The sequence below is a fragment of the Sturnira hondurensis genome, unplaced genomic scaffold (genome assembly GCF_014824575.4).
Source record: "Sturnira hondurensis isolate 20B ecotype Veracruz unplaced genomic scaffold, ASM1482457v3 Scaffold0014854, whole genome shotgun sequence".
NCBI lineage: Eukaryota > Metazoa > Chordata > Mammalia > Chiroptera > Phyllostomidae > Sturnira > Sturnira hondurensis.
Genome location: NW_028087485.1, coordinates 9,028,486 through 9,043,945, shown reverse-complemented (window position 1 = coordinate 9,043,945; position 15,460 = coordinate 9,028,486). Strand labels below are relative to the sequence as shown.

The window sequence follows — 15,460 nt, the reverse complement described above, 5'->3', positions numbered from 1 at the left end:
ATAAACAGGTGATGAATGAGAGAGTGCTGGCAGTGGTTTTAATATGGGATTGTATATTTTTCTGTTTCCTCGTGAAGGAGAGATACTAGTACCAAGTTTTGCTGGCAACTGTATTTTCACAAGTTTTCTGATGTTTAACTGTACAAGATTATATAATATCACACCTGAATAATTTAAACAGAAGTCCTTAAAATATATTTATCAGTTATAATTTTTCTCTCTCTTAACCCTGACAGCATATATCAGTTGCTATAGCAACTCCTGTCATCTCTGGGCTTCCTATGAAGGCTATAAGTGTCATTTTGCTCCTCTTCATATTTTTGTCTCTCTTTCCTTAACCCCCTCCTTCGTCACACACACACACACACACACACAACTATTCCTTATTTCTACAAGCAGAAAGTTATCTTCCGTGCATTCTGTTTACAGGGTTTTAAGGAATAATATCAAGGACCGGGGAGGATGTCATGAAGCTGATACTTCCATTTACTTCTGGAGCGCACCTTGTTCCAAGTTTACCCTTTCATCCAGCAATTTCTTTTAAAACTGAATCTATGGAAAAATAAGAAAGGCAGTGATTTTTACGAAAGAACAGTCTTTAAAATAAGTGGTGCTATATTCGTGTGGTACAATATTATATACCATTAAAATCACATGTTGGAAACATATTTCTAAAGATGGGTGACATGTTGACAATATGAATCTGATAAAAACAAAATGCAAAGTTATACAGGGTGGAGCAAAAGTGGGTTCACGGTTATTTGAATGGACAATAATACAGTAATTAATAAATAATAATACAAGAATAAACTGTTTTGTATACTCACAACTGTAAACCTACTTTTGTCTTACTTGGGGTAAGACAAAAGTTTCATCTGTGTGTATAGGAAATGGATTGGAGTGGTTGTGAGGATTAAATGAGGTAGTATTTACTGTTATTGGTTCGAATAATCCTTTGGCACATAGTAAATGTTAGTAAACATTTCATAAATACAGAAGCAAATAAGTAAATCAATAAACTTGTTGATAAATAGCCCAGCAGTATTTTTAAAGTGGCATTTGAATATAGCTCTTCCCAGCTTATTGTTAAATGCCAGTAAGGTGCAGCCATAGACAAAAACTTTTTAACAGCATCAAACGGTAAGGCTGACATAAAGCCTGATGCTGGAGTAGAAGAGAGAACGGACGAGAATCTTAAAGCCCACAAAGGTGAGCGGAGATCTACCTGGACCTCAACCCATGGTTCCTTGAATTTACTTAGAAAAGAGACCACTTGTGAAGAGCTAGAAAGATGCGTTAGGACTCTCCTACCCTCTCTACCCTGACTCAGCGTCTCTACTGACCAGGTCACTCCACCTTCCTGCTCATCAACTGTTTGTGCCTGGCTTTTGGGCCAATTACGGTGAACCCAAAGAACAAGTGGGAAGGCAGTGTGGAACTGGTGCTCTCCCAGTGCACTCGGAAGATGGTGGCTTCGGGATGTGGTAGGGCAGAGAGCATCACCCCTGAAAGTGGGGCATACTAGGAGTTATGGTCTTCCATCGGCTACATCAGGGGGTAAGGAATAGGCATGGAGGCCTGGGGTCCTCCAGTGTCACTAAGTCAAAGAATACTAGAGGTCGGGTAGCAGACAGGGCTCTCCACACCGCTGTGTTTCCACCTGTAGTTTTGAAAGTGCATTCCGTCACCATCCTGTGATACCTTAATAGAGCTGCTCCTTGGGTATAATAAATCCTACCTTGCTCAAGGATGAATAAAGAAAAAAGCAGCTTAATGGGGCCTATGGAAAAAAATACGCCTTTGAAGCAGAGAAGGAAAATGGCCTTGGGAAGCCCCAGGGTAAAAGCCTGGCTTTGAAAATTCCTCTGTGGGAAGATACTTAGGTTGAACCCTCTGAAATGGCCATTTTTGTAAGTGAAAAGCAGTTGATGCTCAGTGATTTCCTAAGGCTCAGCCTAGTGGAAGAAAATGCTGACAAAATGTTCCGCTTCCTCCAAAGAGTGTAAATATACAAAAAAATAGTGTCAGGATTTGTCTAACGTAAAGAAGAGTGTTTGTTTAGTGAAATACCTTGATCCTTGCACTGGTCTGAAAGGTGAGCTCCAATGAACCAGAGTGAACCAGAGGAAAGTAAGAAAAGTAAAAGAAATTGGAGAAAGGAGGGAAATGTAGAGGAGATGTGAGAGAATGAGAGATGAGTGCAGACAACACTAACATAAAAGCAGTGGGTTGGGTTCCCCTGGAAGAGGGGGCCAGTGGGGAGCACCCAGGGGCATGCCCCACACTGTTTGGTTTTAATTTGCTCTGTGCCTCACATCTCCTGATGCATCAACCCCGTGTCTGGATTGCACTGTGCAGCGGGGAGGGCATAGGGTGCTGGCGGAAGTGAGGGCACACATCCTAGAAGGGGGTCAGTACGTGCAGGAGACAAGGGGCTGAAGGACAATCTAGAATTCTATGAAAACAGAAAATTAAAGCCATAATAAATATGAGAAATATGATTCTGTCCCCAATTCCTGCTCTACAGATGGGGGATTCTTGGCTTTTTGTTGTTGTTGTTAAGGGCGGGGTGATCCCAGAAGGATATGTGACGATCTGTGGGTAAGTCCAAGATGACGTGACCTCGAGGGTAAAGCAAAGATAAAATCAAATGAAAGAGATGGCTAAGATAAGGAGCACTTCTAAAGAGACTGAGAAACAAATGAACAAAAACCCAGACAAAATGAAAACAATGGCGGATTTAAAATCCACATTGAAGTTAGTGAAGAACAGAACTGATGTTGTAGAAAGGGAATCAGTGGAGGGCAAACCTGAGTGGTTCTCCTGGAACGCAAAGGGGAAAAAAAATGAAAGAGGAAAATTATCAAAGAGACGATAGGAGATAGGAAGTCAGGAAATAGAAACCAACATATTGACAGCTGGTCCCTGATGGTGAAACTGAGCCCCACATCAGAGATGTGGTGGGAAGATATTTTCTGGAGATGAAGGGAGCGCTGTGCAGTCAGTGACAGGGGAGTCTGATAGAGACTTGCCCTGGAAGAAAGCTGTGTGAGTGAGTGTGAGTGTGTGTGTGTGTGTTTGCTGTTTACCTACAGTGATAAAGAACAGCTCCCTCTGAGAATTAGGCAGGAAGACAAAGCAGAGGCCTAGCTGCCTTTGTGTTTTCATAGGAAAAGGAGTAGAAGGACATGTGCCAACATATGAATTGTGGTTATATCTGGGCGGTATGTGTAGATACAGATTGCTTTAATTTCTTTGTCTTGTGCTTTTATATTTTTAAATTTTTCTAAAATGATTATGCATTACTTTAGTATCCTATTCCCTCAAAGGGAAAAAACCATTAATAAAACCTTGCCCTTCATTCAAGGAACAGATCAAATCCCACTCTTCCCAAAGAGCTCCACTAAAAGTCACCCCTGTCACCTCTCTGTGCTTGGTTCCCCTGCCTGGTAGGTGAGGAAATCCCGTTAACTTACTGTTACGTGCGTTTGCCTCGCTCTACTTACAGGCTCCCCGAGGACAAGGCTTACTCGATTCTGAACTCCTCCTGTTACTTGGTCACTAAATAGGTATGCATGCAAATATTTTTTTGAAAGAATTAATGGAAGCCTGATAAGATGTCTGAATTAACTAGCCAAAGACTTACTTTTAGGTGTCTATAGTAAATTCTCCAGTGATAATTGTATCCCTATGATCTACCCTCCCTTTAAATTCATCTGAAACGTGTCACAGAGGACAATGTAATCTGGATTATCCTTGGCAATTTTAGGTGTGTGTGGCTTCTGGAAAGGTCTCTCTCTCTCTTTTTTTCCTGGGATGCAAAAACAGTATCAAATTTGCCTTCTGTTTTTTCTTTATAGAGATAAATGGTGAAATTTAAGAGGCTGAAAGCCCTACATTACATTTTATTAATCAAAGTTGCAACTTGCAGTTGGCTGGTGGTCAGGGGATCTAGGCTGGGCTTGTCTGGGCTTGACCCAGGGCAGGCGGATGGGTCCAGTTTTGCTCTACATGTTTCTCATCCTCCAGGATGCATGGTATTCTCTTGGAGAAAGGAAGGAATGCAGAGGACAAATCTAACTGCACAAGGACATTTTATGGCCCTCTAGCTGCCCTACGATTCCTGACATCCCATTGGCTCTGGCAAGTCACATGTCCAGGCCCAACCTCAACAGCAAGGGCAAATAGACTCCTTCCACAAAGGGGATGGGGCAGTGAGAGGGAGTGAATATTCGTGGAACCATAAACTAATCTATTAGAATGTTTCAGCACTTTTTAAAAAATCCTCGTGGTTTTTCCTCTGCTACACTCTAAATTTTACCGTTCAGAGGAATTGAGAGGCACTGGTGTGGTGTTACAAGTGTGGCCCACCATATTTACTCTTTTTCTGAACTGTTAACAAATTCTAGGTAAAACCGTTTGTAGTGAATTATTAAGTCCGAGGAGCCTTTTGCACATGATGTACTCGGCTCCCTTTAGGACCCGTCCGTATTCATGCTAAGTATGAACCTTCTGGCCTTTGCCCCCCAGACATTTTACATGCCCCAAAGCAGTCTTTCACGATGCATCCCTGCTTACAGGTTTCTTCACTCTCTGCTTATTTGCCTAAACAGTGTCAAGCAAAGCTCTTCTAGACCGAGGTTCCAAGAAATGAATAATAATGTGCTTTCAAGGGCTTGGAAGTAAGTGAGGAATGCAAAAGATCAAAGAAATATTGTTCACTGAATAGACAGTTCAGAATGAAATGAAGCTCCTGTTTCTTTGATATTTATTTGAAGTTTTACATGGAGCATCTTTAATAGGCTAGAACCCCGGAGAGGAACTTCAAGGGGACATACACCAACTAGAAGCTTTTTGTATTATAATGAAAGAAGTGTGTTATGGATCACTATTTTCCTGCAGAACAGAATATGATCCATAGGAAAATCGAACTGATTTATTTAAGTCCTGATAAAACAATATGGCATAATGCTAACCCATCATGATAACCTATTAGCATTTATAAAATGATTAAATTTTGTTATGCTAGGTACCTTTATACTGGTACAAATATGCATTTCTTCCACTCAGATCCTCATAAAGGCCCTCTTGAGGTGGCTATTGCATGATTATATCCATCGTTATATAATATATAATATAATATATCATTAAAAGACAGAAACATAGATAAGCTGCTATACATTTAACATAGAGGCTAAAACGAGAAAGCAAGAAAATTAAGGCTGAAAATTTCACATGTCTGGGCACATAGGTCCTTTTTTTCAGAGAGTGAGTTTTTCAGTTTCATTATGAAGGTAAAGGCATTGTCAGCATTCAGACCATTGACACTGAGTCAGAAAAACTTATTTGAGAAGATTATTGCCCTGATATTTCATCAAATGCCAGTTAAAGGGTTCCAAATTCAGTGACCTACTTTCTTACCCTGCCTTCGTCTATATAATGTTTTGACTACGTTGCAGCTTTCCATAATGCGTTATTGATTTTTATCTCAGTCTTATTTCTATTGGCAGGTTGTTTTAACAGGAAAAGAAAAGGTAGGAGTAGGTTATAAACTGGGACTGCACCCTGATAGTGCACCATAAGCATTTTCTGGGCTCCTCTGAAGCAGGCCTACAAATACTGGGAGCTCCAACTCCCTGGCTGTAATAAAACTTTCTATATTTGGGTGTGATTTATCTCATGCGTTGGTTTGAGGTACCTAAAATGTAATCAGTTAATTAATCTCCAGCCCCACCACTGGCATCCCATATTCTCTGATAAACGGTTTTTAACATGGGGCATTTTGCTGACTAAAAGTGTTGCTCCTAAGTAGTTAAGTAACATCCCACACATTTTATGAATTTTCAGGACTGGAACTTCTGTGTGGCATTGCTTTGAATGATTTCCATCAAAACAAATTGGTTCCCAACACGTAGAACTAAATGACTTTGTAAACTGTCTTTTTTCTTTAGTATTAATACTTTTCCCCACATCTATTGTCATTTAACTTAAATGCCTTTGATCTTTTTGACATCGTGTTGGGTTCCTACTACTTGCAGCTTTAAGAAGGCAGAAGCAAGATTGTGATTTTGTGCACTGTGCTGCAGAGAGATGGATCCTGTTAGCTGGATGCCCAGAAAAGAAATGCTCTTGACTGCATCCTTTCTCTGGAGCATTGTTCTGTCTGTGCAAAGGGTTACGCTTGCTATTACGTCCCTCGGAGTGACTGAAGAAGGCTTTTTTCTCTTCTCGGGTGTGCTGCTTGATATTCTGAATGCCGATCATGTTGTTCAAAGTGTCTTCAATCTGTTCATTTCAATGGCCCCCCAAAAGGCCATCATATTCATAAAAAGATTGCATTATAGGCCAAGAGAGCATCTTTCTTTAAAAAAAATAAACCACATAACTGATCCAGTCACATGTACCTTATTCAGGTTTCACATTTATTCCATTTTAGTCACTAGTGGTGGTAATGTCAAAAGGCCACCTGCTACTAATTTAAACAAAATTTTTATTGTTGTTCAATTATAGTGGTCCTCATTTCCCCCCACTGCTCTCTCTTGCCCTCCTCACACCTCATCCCACATTCAATCCTCTGCATCCCCTCTTGTCTTTTCCATGGGTCCTTTATATGTTTGTTCCTTGAGTTGACCCTTCCCTTTGTTCTCCCCATCATCCCCTCCCCGCTCCTCTCTGGTTACTGCCATTTTGTTCGTTATTTCCTTGTCTCTGGTTGTATTTTGCTTGCTTGTTTGCTTTGTTGATTAGGTTCTACTTATAGGTTAGATCATATGGTATTTGTCTTTTACCTCCTCGTTTATTTCACTTAGTGTAATGCTCTTCAGTTTCATCCTGCTGTCATGAAGGGTAGGAGCTCCTTCTTTGTTTTTGTTGCGTAGTATTCCATTGTGTAAATGTACCATAGGTTTTTGATCCAATCATTTACTGTTGGGCACCTAGGCTGCTTCCAGCACTTGGCTGTTGTAAATTGTGCTGCTATGATCATTGGGATACACAGGTTCTTTTGAATTGGTGTTTCAGGATTCCTAGGGTATAATTCTAGCAGTGGAATGACTGGGTCAAAAGGCAGTTCAATTTTTAGTTTTCTGAGGAACTCCATACTGTTTTCCACAGTGGCTGCACCAGTCTACATTCCCACCAACAGTGCATTAGGGTTCTCTTTCCCCCACACCCTCGTCAGCACTTGTTTGCTGATTTGTTTATAATGGCCATTCTGACTGGTGTGAAGTGGTATCTCATTGTGAATCTAAAGGTATGGATCAAAGAAATGATGAGTAAGGAAAGGGATTTCTTTTCATTTCAGATCTACCCACATGCTTCTTCTCTAGACCTCCTTGTCTCAGATCTTCTAATTTTGTTCATTTCGGACCCTGGACCAACCTTCCATGCCATTCACCACATCTCCGTGTTGAGAATACATCTATATCTGTATATATTCTTACCTTGGGCCATTTTCTTTCCACACAAAGTGGTGATAGCAAATAATAATAAAACAGTAGAAACGAAATATGTTGTACATAGATTTAAGAAATTGGTTGAAATAGATCATTCTTATTTTCTCAAAAATATGTGTATCTATTAAGGTTTGGCTAAGAAGAAGTAGAAAATGTAGAAAGATCAATAACTGTGGGTGCCACAGAAAAGTTGAGAGAAAATTAGCTCCAACATTGCACTGAGGGCCTAATGATTATAAAATTGAGCTTCTTCAAAATTTTAAGAATCAGATAATTCTCAGGCTTTAAAATATATTTTTGGTAAATTTAGAAAAAGTGCTATTTATCAACTTTGTATTCTTTGAGATAATATTGATTGGCATTTCTTTTTTTTTGTTTATGCTGTCACAGTTGTCCTCATTTCCCCCCTTTTCCCTCTCCACCCAGCCTTCCCCCACTACCATAGTCGTTCCCCACACCATTGTCTGTGTCCATGGGTCCTTCATGTATGTTTTTTGACTAATTCCTTCACCTTCTTTAAAGCAGTCCCCACCTTCCTCCTGCCCTCTTTTTTACAATATATTTCATTCATTATGCTATTCCTGTTGTCCCATTTTTTCCCTTCACTTCCTTTTACCCTGCATACCCCTCCCCCCACATTTCCCCCCTTTAGTTCATGTCCATGTGTCATGCATATAAGTTCTTTAGCTTCTGTATTTCCCATACTATTCTTACCCTCCCCCTTTCTATTTTCTACCTACCATCTATGCTACTTATCCTATGTACCTTTTCCTCCTCTCTCCTCCTCCCACTCCCCTGTTTCTAACCCTCCATTTGATCTCTATTTCTGTGGTTCTGTTCCTGTTCTAGTTGTTTGCTTTTGTTTTTGTTTTTGTTTTAGGTGTGGTTGTTAATAGCTGTGAGTTTGCTGTCATTTTACTGTACATGTTTTAATCTTTTTTTCTTAGAGAAGTCCCTTTAACATTTCATAAAATAAGGGCTTAGTGATGATGAACTCCTTTAACTTGACCTTATCTGAGAAACACTTTATCTGCCCTTCCATTCTAAATGAAAGCTTTGCTGGATAGAGCAATCTTGGATGTAGGTCCTTACCTTTCATGATTTGGAATACTTCCTTCTAGCTCCTTCTTGCCTGTAAGGTCTCTTTTGAGAAATCAGCTGACAGTCTGATGGGAACTCCTTTGTAGGTAACTGCCTCCTTATCTCTTGCTGCTTCTAGGATTCTCTCCTTCATTTTAATCTTGGCTAATGTAATTATGATGTGCCTTGGTATGTTCCTCTTGGGTTCAACTTCTTTGGGACTCTCTGAGCTTCCTGGTCCGCCAGCCACCACCTGTGTGCCCAGATCTACCAGTCACTGCTTTGCCATGACCTCTCTCCATCAGGCTGCCTGACTCCACCCCTCCTACTGGTCTGGTTAAACTGGTTGTTTTTTATTTCTAAATTGTTATTGTCTTTATTTTGGTTGTGAGAGGAGGCACAGTATGTCTACCTACATCTCCATCTTGGCCAGAAGTCTCCTCCTCCCCTCTTATAGCTAGCTGTCAGTCTGTTCCATGATTGTATGCCTCTGGTTCTGTTTTGCTCATTAGTTTATTTTGTTCATTAGATTCCATTTTTAAGTGAGATTATGTGGTATTTGTCTTTTACCAACTGGCTTATTCTACTTAGCATAATAGTCTCCAGTTCCATCCATGCTGTCACAAAACGTAGGAATTCCTTTTTTTTTTCCTGCTATGTAGTATTCTACTAATATGACCCATGCCTTCTGCAATGATAATGAACAGAGTCCAGGCCTAGGAGAGAACTTGGGGTCTGAGGTTGGAATGGTTGAGGAATCAGAAGGCAGAGGCAGTTCCCACAAATTATGTAAATGCCAAATATTAACTGCTTGGATAAGAGGGGTAGGACTATCTTCAGATTCAACAACCTTCCAGTGTTTGAGTCTCTCATAACACTCTGTGCATATCTCAGTTTCCTGGATTTATCCACTCCTCGGTTATCCATTTTATACTTGAGTCAGTCACTAGAGGTGAACTTGAGGGTAGGAAAGGAGCCTTATTCTTCCTTACATCACTAGTGCTTTTACAGTGCCTGCCATTGATAAGTCCTTAATACATGTTCATCGAGTGAGTGAATAGATGGTTGAGTGAATGAGTAAGTAAGTGAACAGAAAGGGACTCTATGCATTTTTTGAAACTAGCAGAAGTCGTGATTTTAAAATAGAATAAAAAAGAAAGCAATAGACTTAGATCATTTATGAATATGTATGCAGAATTCCAAGTGAAATTCTAGCAAACCAAATGCAACAGCACATTGAAAGAATCACCCAGTATTACCGAAGAGAGTTTTCCTGAAACCGCAAGGAGGGTTTCTATTAAGAAAACTATTGCTGGCAATATGGAAATGTAAAGTGTGCGGCCATTTTGGAAAGCAATCTAGCAATATCTATTAAAGTTTAAAAAGATCTATATCTTTGAGCCAGATATGCCACTCCTGGGAATCCATCCCAACAGAAGTAAAAGCATAAGTGAAGGAAGTAAAAGGACATATGTGCAAAAATGTTTATTGCAGCATGGTTCAGAGTGGCAAAAAGTTGGGAACTGAGTTAATGCCCACCAGAGGGGAAGAGCTGAGTATACAATGGTGTACCCGCACAGTAGGGTATTAGAGCTACTCCACGTGGCTTCCACAAAGTATTATTCAGTGATAAAAAGCAAGGTGCATACAACTATTAGTATGTATCAAAAGATCCCATTTTGCATAAAGAGAAATAAAAAATAAAACCAAAACACCAAAAGCAAGCCAAAGGAAAGCAAACACATTCCTGTATCTGTATATGTACTAGTTGAATAGCTGTGAGTGATATTACTTCTTTGACTTCAGTTTTGTTTGTAAAATTGGGGTGATGACCATGTCTATCTTACAGGGTTTTTGTGAAGATTAAATGAATTAATACATATGTGTAACATGCCTGGTACATAGAAAGTACCTGAGAAACGCTAGTTATTGTTATGATTATGATGTTACTAGACCTGAATAAAACATGCTGAATTCAAAGAAAACTGTGGAAGAACACATACTACATTGTTAGCCTGGTCACTGTATGTACTGATGAGGGCTGATCGGAGTTGGAGTAGGAAGGTCCAAATAAACAAGGAAAAGAACATAAATGTATGTTTCACATGTATATACTTATTTTAAATGGTGGCACATGGAATTATGTACAAAGAGATATAATTAATTTTAAAAGGAATACAAGCATATCAAACCAATAGGCCCAAAAAGAAAAAAAATGCCACAAAATAATATATGCTGAAAAGTTGCTTTCTAAAATTTAAGCCTATCTCTCCTTCATTGTAAATCCAAGAAAACTTGGAAAGGTGTTTAAGATATAAAGGATAAATAGGTTAAACACCAGTCATCACAGATGCTGAAGGAAAAATGTTACCAGAGGATTTCTCCAAGTGCACTTTCCAGAGGACCAATTTCACAAGTGAAATAAGAAAAGTCGGCACCGCCATGATTTGGGAACATGTTGCTCATAGGCACCCCGCGCCTGAACCATGGAATGTCAGCATGGCAAAATCTAAGTACTTTTTCAACCTTGAGGTTCTAGGTAAAATACCTCTTTTTCAGAAGAACCTTCCCTTGGCCATGTTCTTTCAAATTCATCCCCTCCCTGTCATTCTCTGTCACACTGCTCTGTTTATTCTCTCCCACTGTACCCAATAATTAGGAGAACTTCATGGAAACACAGTGACATCTTAAGAATGGTCTCCTTATGTGTTCTAGTTCTGTGTGTTGTTTAGACCAGAGTTCCCTTGATTGAATCAGTCTTTCCTCACTATCCTTTTTCTACTTAAGACATTTTTGAAGGAGTTTGTCCATGAAAAAATCGGTTTCTGTGGACATTGCAGCCGAGAGTCATGATTTTGTAATTCCTCCTGTGTGGATTGCTTGTTGAGAGGCCCTGGCTCCCGGTGGAAATTCGCGCCAGCTTTTCCGCACTTACAGCAGGAGGCAGCTGTGCTTGAATCTCATCTTTCCTGCAAGTGTTGTGCGCGCAAGGGGACGGGTTTCTATAGAGCCCTTCCGGTTTCCCCGATGGAGTGGTGAGAGCGACGTTGGCGAGACAGTGCTATGATTGCTGTGGGTGTTCAAGGCCACTTTCCTTTTTCGTGTTTAACTTTATAAAGATGCACGTGCGGCCAAACAGCTACGTTATCTCTTATCTTTCTAAGTGCTCTGCGTTAAGATCTGATTAAACCTCTGCCTTCTTTCCCTTTCTTTTTTGGTAGTTAGGATGATCAGGGGAGGTTTTCAGAATTGAAAGAATGGCTTTATCCCCCACTCCCCTTGTGATTACAAAATAACTGTGCTAAGCTTTCATGCTTGAGCAGAACTCCGGAGTAGAAAAAAATGTATGTTTGCCCCTAATCGGCTTGGGTTCAATTTCTGTGTTGTAGCTCAGTGAGTATCAGCCAGATTGGCTGATTGCTGGCATTTCTACTAGCTACCACCCTACAATAAAAATCTCTGTGTGTCCTGAACTGATAATCACAGATGGGCTGTTTGGCCATCTTCAAATATTTTCTCCACCAGGTCCTCATGAACATGGAAGACATAAAAGTCCGTGAAATGCAGATTTTTGACTACAAAAAGAAAATCGCTGAATCAGAGACTAAATTGAAACAGCAACAGAACCTGTATGAAGCTGTGAGGTCAGACAGGAACCTGTATAGCAAAAATCTGGTTGAAGCTCAGGTAAAGAATATATTTATTTTTTTTACATTTTGATCCCTTCCTATCCTGGCTTTAAAGCAATTTCTGTTATCCTAATGGCAGAATTTAGAATAGATCAAGAAAATAATCTCATGGAATTCATTTATGCATAACTGTCATATTATTTGAAATGGAAATGATATAACTTGATGGGATGTGAAGATCGTGGTCCTGCTTTTAATTATTATGTAGAATTGCCATTCTCCTGTTTCTAATTTTTAAAACTGCTAATAGCTGCTGTGAATCAGAGGGGAGCAGCTTACTCTTGTCATTTAATTGCAGAGCTTTGCTTTGTAATCTTAGTTATAATGTTGTGTGGTTCCAATTCCTCTCGTAAAACTAGGAATAAAGTGTGTGTGTGTGTATGTGTGTGTGTGTGTGCACGCACACGTATGTGGCATATTCATTATGCATACTTTGCATATATCTCATAGGAATATTTTGTGAGTTCATGCTGTAGAGTACTTTGAGGTTAATGCTGCAATAGTCTGTATTTTGCTGTGTATAATGCACATTTTTGCCCAAATTTTTGAAGGGAAAATAGGGATGCATGTTATATATGGGTAGTACTCATTTTTTATCCATATAAAATTTTAATTATTTTATTTATGCTTATATGTTAAAAGTATAACTTTAGAAAGCAATAACTCCATCTGTATGTAAAATAATACCCTGGAATTTGATAATCAGTTCTATTTATAAAAAAGTGAATTAAAATATTAAACGTTTTTTTCCTTGATTGACAGTTTGGGCTAAAAACATGGGTGTGCATTATACATGGCAAAATACGGTGCAAAGGAACAGCCCAGTTGTAACTCTTCAAGACACCATTATTTTGAGAGTCTCCCTTAGAAGTTCTTGTGTATTGAACTTCCATAGAGACAGTGGTGTCTGTTTAATTCACTTTCAAACCTTTCTCCGTTCATTTTGTTAGGATGAAGTCACAAAAATGAAGAGAAAATTACAGATTATGACCCATCAGGTAGATCAGCTGAAAGAAGAAATCTCTGCCAAAGAGTCGGCACTTGTGAAACTACACCTGGAACAGCAGCGGATAGAGAAGGAGAAGGACACACTGAAGGTACAGGTCTTACACCCAAAGTGGTGGACTGATGTTTATCTGTCCAACCCACTGAGGCAGGCTCTGCACTCACTGAAGGCAACAAGGAGCAGGGAGGACAACCAAGGTAGCGGGAAGATGAGCTCTGCCACCTGTAGGTCAGGCCACCTTACAGGGGGTGCTCCCAGGTAAACAGGGGAGGAGGCCATGGGCAAGCACCCAGTTCACCGATGCTGGCTTTCGTCACATCTATGGAAGAGAACCCAGCAGGTCAGAGTGCCCAAGGGGTCCTGGAGCATGCAGGCCTCCTTCAGTCCCTACGCATTCAAAACCCATGTCCAGTTCTTGTGCTCACACCCAACCCTCCCAAGTAATGCTCTATTCCAAAGATTAATTATCACCCCATAATGAGATTTGAGGTGGCACTAACTGCCTTCTACAAATCCTACTTTAGAATAGCAGTGGCCTATGCCAAAGAGCAATTCCTAATTGAGTTTGACTTTGGTTAGCTTTTGTTTCATTCATGTATTCTATCACCAGGTATCTACAAATATAGGTCCAAAGAAGCATCATAATAAATAAAATAAAATAAAATAAAATAAAAGGGCAGTCAGTCTCTGTTGATCTGTCCTGGTCCAGAGAGCTGGTGCACATGAAAGATGATCAAAAGCTCCTGCTTCAGAGAGTCTGCTCTGAATGGGGGATCCTGGGTCTGGGTAGCTTTGGGTCATCCGTTATAGGAAGATGATTGCCTCGGACTTGCTATGGAACTAGGATACCTTTTCCCTCAGCATTTCCCATTAAGGCAAAATTGAGTCAAAGAGAAAGGATGCCAGCCTGATTTATTATTTGGGGTTATCCAAGGGTGACTCGCAGGGGTGCTTGGACTGGATAGTTCTGGCCTGTCCTGGAGCCCATTTGACGTTCCGCAGGAAAATCTGACAGCTCAGATGTTGAGGTTGAGCCTCTTGATTTTGTTAGCCTCACATGTGACTCATGTTCCACACAGGGGTCTGGATTTTTTGCATCTGAAATTTGCAAACCAAAACCCTGGAAGAAATGGCATGTTTTCTGGTAACTTTGCTCCAAGAGACATTTAGCTTATTATTGTGACTTCTGTGATGCTATGTGGATACATAACCCTCTCGCCTGTTTGGTAGACCAGGAGATGCCTTTGACAGGATAACCCAATTTATTACTTCTCCAGGCCAATAGACAAGCAATTGTCTATACTAGGTCATCCCTGTTCTCATTTATCCCCCTCAAAGGAAAAACAAAATCTTGCTCCTTTCATGTTTCTTTTCCCTTTTCAGTTGCTACCAGGCTCTACCAACTCCTCAGGATTCTAGCCATTGTCAGCACATTATGGTTATGACAAAATGTCAGTAGTTCTCTGTAGACGTGGCTGCACCTGCCCATTCTGTCCCAGCCTTGTTTCATTAGCACCAAAGGAGCCATCTCATTGGAGAGTCTGCCTTCTAGTCCTAACAAGCCCCTGAGTCTGTCTCTGTACCTCCCAATCATCCCATGTCAATCTGACAGCACTTTGATTCTTGGTGAATAATTCAATGGTGAAGTCTCTGTATCCAGAGCTCAGTATCCCATTAGCGACTAGCTTTAGGGCACCACATCCTTTTACTTAGTGGACTCTAAGAATGACATAGATGGGCACTGTCACAAAGAGAGAGAGGAAAAAAAGCCTAATTATTCTCATGGCTAGATGGCTTCATGTGATCCTCTTTGTCATGTTAGATATTAAGAGATGACTTCTGTGAAACCCAGTGAATGTTGGGATCATGTATGAATGGGTGAAACTCCCACAAGTGTGGTTCTGTAGATATGACTTGTGTCTGTAACCAAATTAGATGATAACTGTTCCATAAACACCAACCACAGAACAGTCTAATTATGGAGGCAGTGACTGAAAGGGTGTCCAGCCATTGTGTTACAACCTCGCACCACCAGAAACACTTTGAGAAATGCCAACACACGTAGAACATTGCTTGATGGGCGTTTGGGTGCAGTGCAGTTGCTACCATCTTTCCTGGGCGAGACAGCTCAGATTTGTAGCTGCTAAATGCATTAGACCCAAGGTATTTTGTTGATGTTAACATTTGCTGCCAACGTCTAATGCCACATTTTGTTTACAGCCCATAAATTT

General features: G+C 40.3%; 1 protein-coding gene across 1 annotated transcript in view; it reads left to right on the top strand.

The window, feature by feature from the left end:
* Window positions 1-15,460, top strand: part of CFAP58 (cilia and flagella associated protein 58) — a 102,316-nt gene that overhangs the window by 27,398 nt on the left and 59,458 nt on the right. The window contains exons 10-11 of the mRNA XM_037063982.1: window positions 12,060-12,221; window positions 13,174-13,320. Coding sequence (XP_036919877.1) covers window positions 12,060-12,221; window positions 13,174-13,320 — 309 coding nt within the window. The remainder of the gene's footprint in view (window positions 1-12,059; window positions 12,222-13,173; window positions 13,321-15,460) is intronic.